At 31.9% G+C, this 16,454-nt stretch overlaps 2 protein-coding genes and 1 long non-coding RNA gene across 5 annotated transcripts; 1 reads left to right on the top strand and 2 right to left on the bottom strand.

Annotated features, from left to right (window-relative positions):
- Positions 1-664: 664 nt before the first annotated feature.
- Positions 665-7,083, bottom strand: LOC111708638 (dipeptidyl peptidase 1). Of its 3 annotated transcripts, XM_023482078.1 has the most exons (13): positions 6,997-7,083; positions 6,478-6,508; positions 6,137-6,250; positions 5,763-5,821; positions 5,264-5,302; positions 4,905-4,974; positions 4,760-4,856; positions 4,559-4,616; positions 4,466-4,502; positions 4,343-4,398; positions 3,073-3,197; positions 1,399-1,471; positions 665-859 (listed from the first exon to the last, which is right to left on the bottom strand). In XM_023482078.1, exons 2-13 carry the CDS (start codon positions 6,506-6,508, stop codon positions 680-682), a joined length of 939 nt encoding a protein of 312 aa, XP_023337846.1. In that variant the 5' UTR covers positions 6,997-7,083; the 3' UTR covers positions 665-679. The 3 variants fall into 3 exon arrangements, with proteins under 3 accessions (XP_023337846.1, XP_023337847.1, XP_023337848.1); XM_023482079.1 differs by lacking the exon at positions 4,343-4,398 and having other exon boundaries at positions 4,410-4,502; positions 4,559-4,615; positions 4,759-4,856; XM_023482080.1 differs by lacking the exon at positions 4,343-4,398 and having other exon boundaries at positions 4,410-4,502; positions 7,003-7,048.
- Positions 7,084-7,301: 218 nt separating this feature from the next.
- On the bottom strand, positions 7,302-15,619 carry LOC111708637 (uncharacterized). The gene is made up of 12 exons (XM_023482077.1): positions 13,207-15,619; positions 12,539-12,614; positions 11,193-11,943; positions 10,880-10,955; positions 10,612-10,656; positions 10,126-10,238; positions 9,319-9,375; positions 8,978-9,014; positions 8,785-8,835; positions 8,237-8,353; positions 8,022-8,087; positions 7,302-7,575 (listed from the first exon to the last, which is right to left on the bottom strand). Exons 1-12 carry the CDS (start codon positions 13,210-13,212, stop codon positions 7,501-7,503), a joined length of 1,470 nt encoding a protein of 489 aa, XP_023337845.1. The 5' UTR covers positions 13,213-15,619; the 3' UTR covers positions 7,302-7,500.
- Positions 7,503-8,970, top strand: LOC111708639 (uncharacterized). The gene is made up of 3 exons (XR_002766701.1): positions 7,503-7,590; positions 8,280-8,326; positions 8,793-8,970. It is a non-coding gene; the product is annotated as an uncharacterized LOC111708639 (long non-coding RNA).
- Positions 15,620-16,454: the final 835 nt, after the last annotated feature.

Here is a 16,454-nt window from a genome sequence, read left to right as displayed (position 1 = left end):
AACTACTGTACAAGGATATATAGGATAAGAAACTACTGTACAAGGATGTCTAGGATAAGAAACTACTGTACGAGGATATATAGGATAAGAAACTAATGTACAAGGATGTCTAGGATAAGAAACTATTCTATACCTAGGATTTTACACGATGTTAGGTGCTTTCCCAAAGGATTTTTCTCACGTGGCAACTTCCCAAGTGGCCACTTTTCGAGTCTATCATAGCCGCAGCGCTCGGCCCTCAGCATGTTCTAGCAGCAGCGGCCGACCCCTAGACCATCCTAACCACAGCGCTTGGCCCCCATTGCAGCCTGCGGCGCCTCAGAGGGCTTAACCTAACCTTTGAAAAGTTGACGCTTGGGAAATTACACATTTGGGAAGTTGTCACTTGGGAAATTGTAACTTGGGAAGTCGCCTTTGGGAAAATGCCTTTGGGAAATTACCTAACACCTTATTTACATGGATTCCTAGGATACGAAACTACTTTATAAGGATACATAGGAATAGGATAAAAAAAATACTGTACAAGGCGACCTAGGTTAAAAGACTGCTGTACGAGGAGTTCTATGATAAGGAACTACTGTACAAGGAAATATAGGTTAAAAACTACTAATCATGGATACCAGGATAACAAACTGTATTACATGGATACCTAGCATACGGAACTACTGTTCAAGGATACCTAGGATAAGAAACTACAGTGCCAATATATATACGGAATAAGATACTCTACAGTGTAGAAGTATACCTGAGGTGAGAAGGTATAGTTTCTGGTGTTCTTGGTTAGAATTCTCAACCTAGATTCCAGCATTCCCATACTTGAGAACGCATAACAGGACCCACAGGAACCCTGGTTCCTCACCTGGATATAAGTCCAGGTTTATTTGTAAATATAAAGAGGAACTGAGGTTTTGCCACAAACTAAAATTTCCTAATCTCTATATCTTTGCAACCTGACGGTATAAACATAGTTTGAAATATCAAATATCGTTGGGTTGCTAAGATATAGGGATTAGAAAATCAGAGATTTGGACAGGAACTCAGTTCCTTTAATCCTTGTTGATAAAATGTTTATTACAAAGGCCAGAAAAGAGAAGTTTTATTTCAGATAGCTGTCGTAATTAGAACAGCAATGAATTTTCAATACATTTAAAGAGAGTTTTTAGCGAACTATTACAAATTAAATAATGAGTTAATTGACTTTTATTTTTATAGTTAATTTCTATAATTTATCTTACGAGTCATTAAGAAAATAATGCATAGCTGGTGTGTTAACGATCTTTCTCAAGAAATCGAAGTAATAATACTACCAATTTTTCATTATTCGATCTATCTAATCTTTTAAAATTGATGAACACTCGTACTCTCTAAGGTCTCCAACTCTACAAGTTCTCTACCTACCTCAGAAACATAGTTTACTCCGTCTACGTTTCTCCAATCCCAGGATTCTGGTAGATATTCTTGTTTTGTAGATCTAGAAATGAAAAAAATTCAGGTAGATAATTCTGTCTAGTAGATCTAGAATAATTTTCTGCTAGATAATCTTGTCTTATAGATCTATAAATGAGTATACTCTAATAAACTATCCTGTCTTGTAGATCTAGAAGTATATATATTCTTGTAGATTCTTCTCTCTTGTAGATCTAAAAATATATTCTGGTAGATAATCTTGTTTTGTACATCTAGAAATATATTCTGGTAGATAATCTTGTTTTCTACATCTAGAAATATATTCTGGTAGATAATCTTGTTTAGTAGAGCTAGAAATATATTTTGGACGATAATCTTGTTTTTATTAATCTAGAATGTATTCTGATAGATAATCTTGTTTTGTAGATCTGTAAATATATTGATATTCTGGTAGATAATCCTGTCTTTCATCTAGATCTAGAAATAATTCTGCCAGATAATCCTGTTTTGTAAATCTAGAAATATATGCGGCTAGATAATCCTGTCTTGTAGATCAAGAAATATATTCTGGTAGATAATCTTGTTTAGTAGATCTAGAAATATATTTTGGACGATAATCTTGTTTTTATAAATCTAGAATGTATTCTGGTGGATAATCTTGTCTGGTAGATCTTTAAATATATTGATATTCTGGTAGATAATCCTGTTTTGTAAATCTAGAAATATATTGATATTCTGGTAAATAATCCTGTCTTGTAGATCAAGAAATATGCTGCTAGATAATTCTGTTTTGTAGATAATATTGTTTTTAGATTTAGAATTATATTTTGGTGGATAATCTTGTTTAGTAGATATTCATGTCTTTCATGTAGATCTAGAAATAATTCTTCTAGATAATCCTGTTTTGTAAATCTAGAAATATATTTTGGTAGATAATCCTGTTTAGTAGATCTAAAATGTATTCTGGTTCTAGTAGATAGTCCTGTCTTTTATGTAGAACTATAAATATATTCTAGTAGATAGTCCTGTCTTTTATGTAGAACTATAAATATATTCTAGTAGATAGTCCTGTCTTTTATGTAGAATTATAAATATATTCTAGTAGATAGTCCTGTCTTTCATGTAGAATTATAAATATATTCTAGTAGATATTCCGGTTTTTTTTATGTAGAACTATAAATATATTCAAATAGATAGTCCGGTCTTTTATGTAGAACTATAAATATATTCAAGTAGATAGTCCGGTCTTTTATGTAGAACTATAAATATATTCAAGTAGATAATCCGGTCTTTTATGTAGAACTATAAATATATTCAAGTAGAAAGTCCGGTCTTTTATGAAGAACTATATAAATATATTCTGGTAGTCAGTCCTGTCTTATATACCTAGGAATATATATATATTCTGGTAGATTCTTCTTTCTAATAGCTCTAAAAGTATATGTATTCTGGTAGATACTCCTTTATTTGCATTTATAGTTAAAATAGAACCCCTTAAAAAAGATTTGCATGAAATATTCTTTCAGGACATTTTTTAAAAATGTACAAAGAGAAAGAGAATTAGTTTCAGGAAGGTTTAGATTCACTTTGAATTAAAGTTCTTACTTATTAAACCAAGCTAAACATTACCAGAAAGTTTTTAGCAGGGTACGGTGCAAAGATTACCTGAGAAGTTTGAGCTTAGGGTTGATTGGAGTAGAAGATGGTTTGGTGGGAGCAGGAGAAGGTTTGTTTCCAAGTTTTGAAAGTTCACCTCCCTTCATCCGTTCTATGTCTTTGTTCTTCAACCCCTTAGATAAACCTCAAATTAAAAGCTTATTCTTATATATTTCTTGTTTTCTTATTACTTCCAGTTTAAACCTAAAGCTGAAAAATTCATTCCCTTAACCAAGAATTTTATTTTAACAGTCCTGATGTTATTTTGAAACTGTATAATATTTACTGTTTTTATGGATCTAGTATTTGGGACTTGAGTTCCCAATGTGTTTCAAAATTGTATACAGCATGGAATACTGCTATTAGAATTCTTTTTAATGTACCTAGAGATACGCATAGGTACTTGATTGAAAGTATTTCACAATGTTTACATGTAAAAACTATGTTAGCTAGCAGATTTGTGTCTTTCTATGAGACTATTGATGCAAGTTCTAAGCTTTGCATTAGATTTCTTTCTAATTTATGTAAAAATGACCTCAACACAGTTCTTGGCAGAAATTTATTTTGTATTGCAAATGATTGTTCTGTAAATCCTTCCGATCTTAGTAAAATGTTAGTTAAGAAACAAATGAAATATTTTGATGTCCCATTGGAACATGAATGGAAAGTTCCGGTTTACAAGAAATTTTAAGTACAAGAATGAATAATTTATATGTTGAAGGATTCGATGATTACGTAATAACTGAAATTATAAATATGTTATGTTGTGAGTAAAAATCAATGTTTTCTTTTTGTGCATAATTTTGCATTTTTTTTTCTCTTTTCTTTTGGAAACCTGTATTTTCAAAAAAAAAATTTATTTAAACAAATTTTAACTACACCATTTATATATGTATTTATATCTTTGTGTGTGAATAAATCTCTATAATATAATAATATCGACCATAATCTTAACCTGGACCTTGCCCTTTACCTTAACCTAGATCTAGACCTAAACCTAGACCTTAACCTAGACCTTGACCTAGACCTTGACCTTAACCTAGACCTTGACCTTAACCTAGACCTTGACCTTAACCTAGACCATGACCTTAACCAAGACCTTTATCTCAACCTAGACCTTCACTTAAACCTTTGATTTTGACCTTAACTTAGACCTTGATCTTAACCTAGACCTTGACTTTAATCTAAACCTGACTTTGACTTAGACATTTAGCCATAGACCTTGAGCTTGATCTTAACATAGAACTTGACCTTGACTTCTAATCTGACTTATACTGACCTCGAACTGCGGGTATGAAGCTGCAACCCATGATTCCTGGCGACTATTTATCAAATCTTATACTGACCTCGAACTGTGTGTATGAAGCTGCAACCCATGATTCCTGGCGACTATTTATCAAATCAACTTTCCAGTTTTCTTGTTCATATAATTCTTCCCCCTTTAGAAAAAATTTATAAAAGACAAATGATAAAAGTTTTAAACATGTATACTTGCCTTATTCCCATAATTCTCACTCTTTATTTGATATTTTGGAACAAACTCAACCCCATTTCTGTCATGAAGTCAAGCTAAGTATACATTTGAAATAAAATTTGTACTTTGAACAATAACATTATTTAGAACTAAAAATTAATTTGCTTGAAATTATGTCTCAAGTCCCATTAATAAATACTACGATACAACTTCATGATGTTCCTGTTCAGCTTCTTGGCTGTAAAACATGCCCAATTTCGTACTGTGACGTCATGGGACCAACCCGGTTTGGTTTGGTTACAGTAACTTAACACACCACCTTTACAAAGTTTTATAAGCTAAAGATTTAAAAAAAATTATTTTCTACCTTTGTTTGGGAGAATTTCATAGTCGCTGAATCCAAAGAAGGTTCTGCCATTAACTGTTACTTCAAACCCCTGAAAACCCAAATTTATTGAAAGGGAAGTTACAAACCGTGAATATGATCCAGACATAGCACTGAGTGAACCACGGTTTGGTCAGTCCCTCCTATGAATTTCAGAATTCACACAAAAATTGCTTTTTTTCTCTACATGATAAATTTATTTTAAAAATTGCTTCTGTTTTTTTAAATTTAAAAAAATTTACCATATCAAAAGTTTTTTTACATTTTTAGTTTTATTTTCTTGCAGACAATTGAGAGCTTATTTTCAAGATTAATTTTATAATCTTTATTTCAAAACCCACCTGATTGTAAACCATTGTCCAGGTTCCAATATTTCCAAACTAAAAAAAACATTTATAAGAATTACGAATTAACTTGTATCTTAAAGTAAATATCTGGGTTTCTACTATTATCTACCTGATCTACTGATGAACTTATAAACATGCAAATATAAAAATGATGAAAGTAGCTTTTTTTCTTTGCTTACGTTTTAAGAGTGTAGCGTTTTATTTATGCAGCGTTTTAGAAGTGTAGCGTTTTTCTAGGTACAGCCTAGTATCTACCCGATCTAATATTATTTACTATTAAATACCTGATCTACTGTTATCTACCTGATATACTATTATCTACCTGATCAACCATTAAATACTTGATCTACTGTTATCTACCTGATCTACTATTATCTACCTGATCAACTATTAAATACCTGATCTACTGTTATCTACCTGATATACTATTATCTACCTGATCTACTATTATCTACCTGATCTACTATTATCTACCTGATCTACTATTATCTACCTGATCAACTGCAGAGTTGGGATACATCAGATCTACTCTTGTCTTCTCAACTATACTGACTAAAATCAAGAAAGGAATTGAGTCTTTGCCACAAACTCTTATTTACTAATCCCTATATCTTCGGAACCCAATGTTGTAGACCTTAGATATTTCAAACTATTAATTCTATTCCATGAAATAACTTAAGTTTGAAATATCAAAGGTTTCCGCCATCAGGTTGCAACAATAAAGGGCTTAGAAAATTTGAGTTAGTGGCAAAGGCTCAGTTCCTTTATATCAATATTATTATCTTTATCATATCATCATTATTAATTCTAACCATATAATTTTTGTATTATTATCATTATTATTATTATTATTATTATTATTATTACATCTAGAAGAGCAATCTATATCTTTAGTTCCACTTCTCTCACTCTCATAGAATGTCCAGGAACCGGATATATCCTCGTAGGAGCAGTTGGCCGGGGTATCCCCTCGCACACAGCCTTTAGTTCAATAATTCAATTAAAAATTTTGTTTTAATCTTAGGTAGAAACCTGTAAAACCACGCAAAAATATTTTGTATTTTTTTCTCATCAGATTTTTATGGTGTTCCATGTTATAGATATTAATTTTGTTAACTGGTAAGGAAAATATAAGGGTAGTTATTTAAGCTTAAAACAAACTCAACATTTGTTTTCAAGCTTTTAATATAAAAAATATTGCAATTTACCTGCAAGACCCAGCAGTATCAAGTACAGCATCTAAAGAATAGCAAAATTTTACTTTTCTTTCTATTGACAGATCGAGTTTACAAAGATAAAAAGCCCAAACTACTAAAATGTACTTCTCTTCATATATTGTCTCTTTTCTTTCACAAATCTGCGCTTAATGTTACTTAATTTTTTATGCAAAAAATCAGAGGAATATTCATATATAATTTGGTGTTGTGAGAGATACCAAATATTCATACAGATATCAACATTATTTACTTTTAATTGGTTGAAAAAAATCTGCAAAACTTGAAATTAGCTTTTTTAGAATCCGATCCTATTCAAAAAATAAGCTTTTAACGTTAACGCTTCTATATATATATATATATATATATCGAACCCAAAGTGATTATACAAATATTTATCATACTTTGTAAAATATTGAACTCAATGAAACCTCTAAAAATAAAGCCTCGGAACCAAATATCTTGTAAAGAAATTTATAAAACACCAACATGTTTCACGTTGGCAAAAACTACCTTTACCCCACTTTTCCAGTAAAATGATGAGTAGAGAATAGTAGAATACTGAGTTTAAAACACAAAGAAAAAACATATGTAGTCTCCTAGGAGACAAATTTGATCACAGGGTGTCTAAAATATTACTTTTCAACATAAAAAACTTTTTTAAAAATAATATTTCAAATGTATGATTATAGATTTGAAAGCTCTAAATTTAAATCGAAGAATGCTTTTTGAAAAAACAATTTTTGTGTGCAACAAGTATTGATGAAACAAAGAAGTGAACTTTAATCCAAGCTTTCTCAGACAGATTAACTCATGAAAAAAAATTTTTTTTTATTATTTTTCAGATTTATTTAACTGGCTTATACTAGTATAAAATAAAGCAAATTCATTATAAACATAACAAAAATATAAATATTTATATATATAAGATATACAAAAATAAATAAATTGGCAAAATAAAGCAATTGAGTAGATACACTAAGTAAAATCATGTTTGATAAGTGAACTGTTCAGAAGTTAGGGATTGTACATATCCTGTGAGATACGGTACTCAGCCTGCTGACAGCTGGGTGTAGGAAGGGTCAGCTCAACCTGCCAAACACGACGGTAAGATAAGTCTTTAATATTTAAAGGTAGTTTATTTAATTTATCTACTAATAATTGGATCATATTAAATGCAGTAGGTAAACGACTCTGTTTGTTTGCCAGAGTCTAAAGTTAAAGAACGAATAGTTCCGACTTAAATGTTAAGGTGTCAGCTTAACTGCCACTTCTGACTTAATTTAAACCTTAATTTTAACCCTGGGTTTAAATATTTAACTCGCTGAAATCATCGAGTTAAAATTCAAATCCAGGGTAAGATATCTTTAATCCCGCATTTCCCCAATTATAAGTAGCAACTCATTATTTTACAGAACTTTTAGGCTATAACTTAAATTTCGTGCATTTTTAAAGTTTTAGACTCAGTTTTATGAAAATGATTTAAGACAAAGAAAAATATGTTATGAACAATTTTGTAAAAACTGTGAGCGTCTTGCCTTTTTGCAATCTGGTTCCGAAAATTTGATCTCACATTTCTCCACCTTCATCAACCCATCCCCAACCTTAAACATTCCTGTCATTAGTGTTCTTCAAGTGAACAATATGTAAATAATATATTGTAGAAGCACATAACGTCAAATTTTAACAAATCCATAATGATTTTGATAAAATTATTTTTCGTCCTAAACTTTGAAATGTACTCATAACATACCTTAGGTACGGAGAAGCAAGTATTCTTTACAATATCTGTACAGGAGATTGTCGGGACGGAGATATTTATATTCTCACAAACCATCTCAAGGTAGGGATAGGATACAGTAACCATCTCCTATATACATTTATATTATTGAGCATACATTTCATTTCGACAAAATAAACACTAAAGAAATATTTCATGGACTATCTGATCAAAACTAAAGTTAAAAATTTAACTAATTTCTGTTTTCAAGGTATTTTTATGATAAATAGATTTAATTTTCTTTTTTTATTCCATTTCTGTCCACTATATTGAGAACAAGAAATCTCTGAAATAGTAAGACGACTTTTAGACCCAAGTTATAACTTTAAATAGTCAAATGAATATGAGACACAGCAATTGTGCAATGTAAACAGACCCCATAATCTTATTAATTGATTTAATAAGTTACTAGTAAGTCTATTTGCTTTGTAACAACATAAAATACACTTAAGTATTGATATGATGTCGTCTTCCTATTACACAAATTTCTGGCCTCACTGTATTATCTATCTATCTCTGACCTCTGAAGGTTGAAGCACCGGTGAGTTAAAGCAAACTTCGTTGTTTTTTATCTAAAATTATTCATGTATAAATTACTATATAAACCTAGACGAAAGCGATAATAATAAACTAATTAATCTCATCACAACCCAATCCTTCTATTTTTGCATCCTGCAAAGATATAGGGATTTTAAAATTAAAACTTTTTTTTACCTCACAATTTTCTTTGGCATATCTTCCGGCCTGATAACTACGTAAAACGAAGAAAACATACATGTAATGATGTAATCTAAACATACATGTAATCTAAACATACATGTAATCTAAACATACATGTAATCTAAACAATTTCAAACTGTTAGAGCTTTGGTAAGTCGACAGGGGCGTGCATCCGTTGGGGACCTGAAAACCCCCCGAAATCCATAGATTTCACTATTCCAGGAGCCCCCCCCCCCCCCACTGACTACACCGCTGTAAGTCAACTATTTTAAAAGAAAATGCTGCATATGATGATAAAACTGTTATGTTTGTATATATTTGTATGTATTTTATTCCTGTTGTTGGTTGGATTGCAAACCTCCAAAGGTCCAGTTTCGCACATTTTCTCCAAACTGCAATAGATAAAAAATGAAAAATAATAATTTTTTTCTACACAAAGTGCAGGACTGAATCCAGTATCACAATTATATCCTTTAAAACCTTAATTATCAGATAAATGTTTATAGGTATAGTTGTTTTTTATCCATGAATTATGACGAAAAACGGCAATTTACGCCAATTTAGTTTCTGCAGAAATCCGCGGTGAAAACTATCTGCCAATTTTAGTTACTGTTAATAATCTGAGAGTCTCTACAAAACTAAATCAAGCTTCATTGTAATATCGTCGTTGTAAAGATTTTCTTTGACGACTTTAATTCTAGATATTTGTATACCTACGCTACTTTTCATTTTTTATCGAGGAATGATACTAATGGCAATGGCGGATAAATTGTGTGCAACTATTTTCATTTTCGAGGGGTTAAGGACATTTTACACTTTAACATGACAATTTGTTATAAAGCATCACTTATAAATTTAAGTAGATTTTTAAAATTTATTTTGAATAATTTCGCTGGATCGTTTTTAATTTTTTACTTTTTCTTAGATTTTACCGCACAAGAATTTTACGTGATAAAACATTAAAGGTTTTGTACAATTGAATATTGATAAATGGTTCAATTATTTTCAGTGGCAGAAATTTCTTTGGCAAATTTTTCAAGCCGACCTTGTTTCTAATCTCACCATAAATGAAAATAAAATAAAAATATGAAGTTCTTAAAGATATTCACAAGATATGTTTGTATATAAGAAGGTTTGTTTACCTTATTTTGATGTTGACAAGCTTAACTTCCATCTGGTGAGTGGTGTAGGTGTATTTACAAAATGAAGTTGGAAAATCTTCTTGTGTTTCAGAACACACAGTTCTAATCATATCCTTTACACATTATTTGTTTTTAATAGAATTTGGTGGAATTAGTACAGTGGAACTCATAAAACTGTGGAATAGTAAGACGACGGTTACGACTTATTATTATTAGATAAGTGATTCTGAATAATTGCATGAAATTAAACACAATAATTTTTCAGTGTTTACAAACCAATATCACTTGACAAGTTCATTTTTAAACTACTGGTAAACTATTTGCTGTTAAACGAAATCAAATACAAACTATGATTGCTTAATTGCTGTCTTCCTTTTCCATATTTGTATGAGTCCCTCTTTACTTTCTTCTAACATGTCTTTAATTTGCAGATTTTAAAAATACTTCTTTTTTCTGGATTTTATAACAAAGATTAAAGTTTTTTACCTTGCATATTTCTGTCTCTATAATATTCGGAATCATCAATTCTTCCTGAAAAAAATGTTTTTGCATGGTGACCTGGATTCAATGCAAGATAGATTGTTACAGTTTTTAAAAAGTTTTATTTTTAGCAATAAAAAGAGTTCATTAAAAAATTTACGAAAAATATTTGTGTAACTTTGTTTTGGTTTAATGGTATTAAACTAATTGACGCCGAGTATATATCCACAAGAAAGGTGTAATTAAAAAAGAATTTTGAACACTCTGGATCTACCTGTGTACAGAATGTACTGAATGTCGGAAGACAGATTTCTGTGTTGAATATCTGCTCTGTTACTGTACAGTTGGACCTTAGATTCGGTATTTAGGTATATGCAAGAGATGATTAGATTGCAAAGAGAAAATGCCATTTTTTATGTTAAAAGTAAATTTCATAAACACACCATTAACAAAACTGTTTTCAGATATTTCAGATTTCTGAGCAATCAAATTGAATCCATATTTTGATTTTTTTTTAAAGAAATGTTTGATTTTATTTGTAAAAGTAAAAGAGTAGAATAATAGTATTATATGAATTAAAGAAGAACCTGGCGGCATTGTTGTACAAAGGATCCGGTCTGGATGGATTAATACCATGGATTTGAGGTAAATATGGTTCGGTAAGCACACTGGTAGGCATTTGGATAGGATGGTGCAAGGAGGTGGGCTTAGGAGTGGGGTAGGACATTTGGTCGGAATTGACCATAGGGTTGAGAATGGTCATAGGGTCGGGAATGGTCATAGGGTTGGAATGGACCATGGGGTTTGAATTTGTCATGAGGGTAGGAATTTTCATTGGGCCAGGCATAGGAATATGATCGGACATGGACATAGGATCTAATATCGGCAAAGGCATAGCATTGGAAATTGAGTTGGGCATAGACATGTGATCGGACATAGGCATAGGACCAGACATGGGCTTGTGAGAGGAAATAGACATTTTTTCGGACATAGGCATGGGTGTAGTCATTGGCATATATTGAGCGCTGGGATTTTTACGGGGCATCGACATATCGAAAGAATTGGCCGAAGGAAGGGATAACTGCATAAAATGGGAGTTACGAGATTTCGGGGTCATTTGGGATAAACTACCTAGATATGGCATTGAATCATATTTAGACATGATGTAGGGATAAGGACGAGAAGAGGAGAATAAAGGATGATTAGGAGATGGAGGAGATGAAGAAGATGGGGGAGATGAAGAAGATGGGGGAGATGAAGGAGAAAGGTAGGGATATCCTGTCCCAAGAGAAGGTGGAAAGAGTTCTTTCTTGTTACCATGTGAGTAAGTAGAATCTCCTGAACCATTTGGTGATTTATAAATGAATATAATAACTATCATCAATCACATTTTTCACAAAGGAACGGAGTTTTATCTTTGTAACCTTTAATATTTCAAACTATGAACCCTATTCCAACCTGACGATGTAAACTCAAAGGTTTACATCGTCAGGTTGGAATATGGATTAAAAAAATTTAGTTTGGGGCAAAAACTCAGTTCTCTTAGCTATGCATATTTTTTATACCTTTTTATTTTTATATCAAAGGGACAGTAAGCGTAATTTTAAGCGACCCTGACCCGATAAGTGTTCAATCAGGATAATTTCTCCCGTCTGTCTTATAAGCAAGAAATGCGCAAGTCACTTTTGCAGAGACACCACGAATCAAAATAAAAAGTTTCAAAATCAAAAACATCGGGTTCTATAAATTCAAACTTGATCAAAAAAAACATTCAAAAATACAATTGTGAATCGGGAATTGCCATCAGTACATGAAGGGCAACTTGAAATTACGCTTACAGTCCCTTAAAAGCGACTTAATTAATAAGTAATAGATGTAAACAAGTTAAAAGACAGATTAAGTAACAAACTTTCTTTATTTTATAAAATCTGACCTATGGTGACTTGAACATGCGATGAATGATCCGCAATGGAATATGGTATCAAAAATGCAAGTAGTACTAACATGACCTGAAATTATAGAACAGTTTGTCATTAAATCTAGATTTGCCTGCCCCTATCCCCCATCATCTTTTTCCTCCCTAAACCCACCTGAACTAAACTCCTCTTACCTTCCCTCCCATAATATGCATTTGCACATTATTTATATTGAGCTATTACGTGTATTTGGTGTTAAAGCATAAAATTTGTTTATTTTAAACATGTGCTTTTCAAGCACTATATGCCAAATTTTGGCCCTGAGAGAAAATGTATGCAAAAAAACGAACGAAAAACGTTGGGATTAAAACACTCGGTTTTTGGTTCGTTTTCCATTTTTGTGAGGTTAAAAATTTATTATTATTAATTTATCAAAATTTAACCGAATATATACAGTTTTGAAGTGGTGTGGGAAGTTTTCAAAAAACGAACCAAAATGTTAACCCTGCCAAGTATACATTTTTGATGACGACCTAAAATATTAATCTGATGATAATGATTTGATTTGGTCAGCAGTTTAAATAAACGGATATATAATGAATTATCTGGCAGAGAAATAAACATATATTAAACAGTCTGACCCTGTATTTTTATATGTGTATTATGTCCCCTGTTTCTATAGTACCTGCATCTCTAAGGATCAAGATTGAACTGTGCCTAGCTCTAGGTGCCGGCATCTACTTATGCTCTCTTTACTCCAGAAAAATGTCAACCGTAGAAATGAACCAACTCTAGTTTAATATTTTCATATGTTTCCTCCATACTTCTCTTATAGATTATAAAATTTAAATTCTACGATTCTCGTTATAGCATTTTAATTATAAACTTCCGTTACATAAATGATTTTGCAAACACACTTATTTGTTTGAATATCCTTCATCAATTTATAGATAGCTCTGTACTTCATCCTTCTAATCCAGCCATGTACTCCACCCTTCTACTCCATTCTAGAACTCTATCCTTGTACTCCATCCCTGGCCACTGTACTTCATCCTTGTTACTCCATTCGTGTACTCCATCCTTCTACTCAACCATTCTACCCCACCCTTCTACTCCATTCATGAACTCCATCCTTTCCCTGTACTTCATCCTTTTACTCCTTCATTGGTCTCCATTCTTGTACTCCATCCTTCTACTACACCAATGTAATCCACCCTTCTACACTATTATTGAACTCCATCCATACTCGACATTTGTGTGCACCATTCGTGTACTCAAACCGTGTACTCCATTCTAGAACTCCATCCTTGTATTCCATCAATGTACTCCATTCTTGTAATCCACCCTTATAGTGCATCCTTTTAATCCATCCATTTATTCCATCCTTTACTCCAACCTTGTACTCCATTCGTCTGACCCCTTCATGTTCTTCATTCTTGAACCTCATCCTTGTACTCAATTTTTGATCCTCTGTATTCTCTTCCTTAACTACATTCCTTTACTTAATGGTTGAACTCTATTCTTGTATTTTTTAACTCTGCCACTAAACGGTTACTCAATCCCTGTGCTAATTTTTATTTCATCATATAAACCAATTTCTAGCTTTTTTGTGCTCAATTTCTGAACTTCATTCTTGTACACTATTACTACACCTTAATTATACTTCAGTTCTGTAACTATAAATGCCTAATCTCCTTCAAAGTACTTTAACTAGACAAAAAACTTTTACTTTTACTCCATTTCTTTACTTTATCCCTGAAATCCATCACAATACTCAAATACAGTGTACTGTACAGTGTACAGTCACTGTACTCCATCCCTGTATTTCATCCCTGTACTCCATCCCTGTACTCCATCCCTGTACTCCATCCCTGTACTCTATCCCTGTACTCTATCCCTGTACTCCATCTTTGTACTCCATCCCTGTACTCTATCGCTGTACTCCATCCCTTTACTCCATCCCTGTACTTCATCACTGTACTCCATCCTTGTACACCATCCCTGTACTCCATTCCCGTACTTCATCCCTGTACTCCGTTACTCTACTCCATTCATGTACTTTGTTCTTGTACTAAGCCACAAATATAAAGATTTTCTTTAATGTCTACAATGTTCAATGTATCTATGATATACAATGTCTCGCTTGCTTCCTAGTTTGTTTGATGCATTGTATTTGCATTCTCCAGTAGTCCAGGGTCCTAAATTTTTGTTGAATCTTGTGATGATAATATCAGTAGCTAGTACAATATGATACCAGTGTATAATTTTATAGAACATATACAGGGTTATGTGAGAAGATTGAGAATTTAACGACGACATTATTTTATTTACAAATTCGACCAAAACAAACTTAAAGGTTTTATTTTTGAAAGTCTTGTCTAAACTAATATAAATCTTTATAGATTGTAAGGATATTAATTTCGACGTTGGGAACGCTCCTAAAAATTTTTCGTTGTTGTTATGTTTGCATATTATAATATAATTAAAAAATATACATCTAAAGTGTACCTATACATTAAAGAATCATTTGATTCTTCATTGCTTTTACTTACAAATGAATAATTGGTATGTTTTAGTTTTAAAAATATACTCAATGAGTCCAGGCACTGCTTATATGAGGATTGTGATCACAGAACGTCAAAACATACTGACTGTTCAGATATCGGATTGTTTTTATAACATTTTATTTCCCTTTTCAAGAGGTAATCAATGTTTTTCATAGATATATATTATATCAGGTTTTATTTTCATAATCTGTTTTTGAAAATAACAATCAAGGCAATAAAATCGTACATTTTGCATTCCTATCCCAGCTTTTACTCTAGTTGAAATCACTGTGGTATATTCTAAGAGGTGTGCTTTATTTATATTTTAATCATGATATCTCTGTGGTTTAAGGCGGGAATTCTAATCTAACTTATTTCAGAAAACTCTGATGAAAACACAACGTCATCATTAAAAAAGTAGATGTCTGTATCGAATGTAATACTTCCACATCAACAGCGCAAGAAGGAAGGAGGGAATGCAGGAGGAAAACGTTTATGGCTAAAGAAAGGAAAGATCAAGGGAAAAATGTGGTCAAAGCTAAAGTCAAGAGTAGAGGGAAAGTACGAGTGAGGGAAAAAGTATTATTAGAGGCANGAACGTAGGAAGGGAAGAAGGGGAAAAGGAAAGGGTGAATTAAATGAAAATGAAAGGTTAAAGAGGGGAGGAAGAGAAGTAGAGCGTATGAAAAAATTATGGACAAATGAAGGGAGGGAAAGTAATATGGGAGATTAATTAAATGAAGAGAGTGGAAGAAAGGGAGGGATTAAAGAGAAAGTGGGGAATCTTTTGATTGATCAAACTTTACCAAGTATTTCTACAGAGGTTTTATGCAACCAGTTCCGACATCTTGGTTCTCAATAGAATATGGAAAATTCACTTATCATAGAGAAAAGAAATTCATTTTATTTCATTTGTTTTTGTAGTTTATGTATTGATATTTTGTTTTCATTGTTTTAAGTTCTACCATAATATTTAACAACTTATGTGGAAACAAATCTAGTGTTTATGAATTATGTATAAACTGAACTAAAATATGATTTTTATTTTTGTCTTACATTCTAGAAAGTTCTTTCTAGGCCTACAAACAGTTTTACAGTCTTTTATACAAACTAGGCTTTTAGGGCGCTTCGCGCCCATCTTCAATTTCAACTTTTAATTGTGGCTTTATCTCTGAACATTTTCTCTTTGTATAGTATAAAACAAAAACAAAAAAAGTTTGCGGATTTCATAATATTTTTTTGCGCATTTTCAAAATTTTTCAAAAATAAAAAACTTTTAAACACAAATTTTTAGAATTTTGATCATTCATAAACCTTCCCTGGGGTCACGTGAGGTCCCACAAAAAATTTGGGCCCGATCGGTTCAGCCGTTTTGACGTTTATTGGA

The sequence above is a fragment of the Eurytemora carolleeae genome, unplaced genomic scaffold, assembly GCF_000591075.1.
Source record: "Eurytemora carolleeae unplaced genomic scaffold, Eaff_2.0 scaffold894, whole genome shotgun sequence".
Lineage (NCBI taxonomy): Eukaryota > Metazoa > Arthropoda > Copepoda > Calanoida > Temoridae > Eurytemora > Eurytemora carolleeae.
This window is presented reverse-complemented; position numbering and strand designations above follow the sequence as displayed.

Coding starts and splice junctions, on each gene's coding strand:
- LOC111708637 (XM_023482077.1), bottom strand. Junction 10,657..10,879: donor TCAGTACATTCTGTACACAG/GTAGATCCAGAG, acceptor CATTTTTTTCAG/GAAGAATTGATGATTCCGAA. Junction 9,376..10,125: donor CTTGTCAACATCAAAATAAG/GTAAACAAACCT, acceptor TATCTATTGCAG/TTTGGAGAAAATGTGCGAAA.
- LOC111708638 (XM_023482079.1), bottom strand. CDS start 6,508: ATGCTGTACTTGATACTGCTGGGTCTTGCAG. Junction 5,303..5,762: donor CCAACTCTGCAGTTGATCAG/GTAGATAATAGT, acceptor TGTTTTTTTTAG/TTTGGAAATATTGGAACCTG. Junction 3,198..4,409: donor CTTCATACACACAGTTCGAG/GTCAGTATAAGA, acceptor GGTTTATCTAAG/GGGTTGAAGAACAAAGACAT.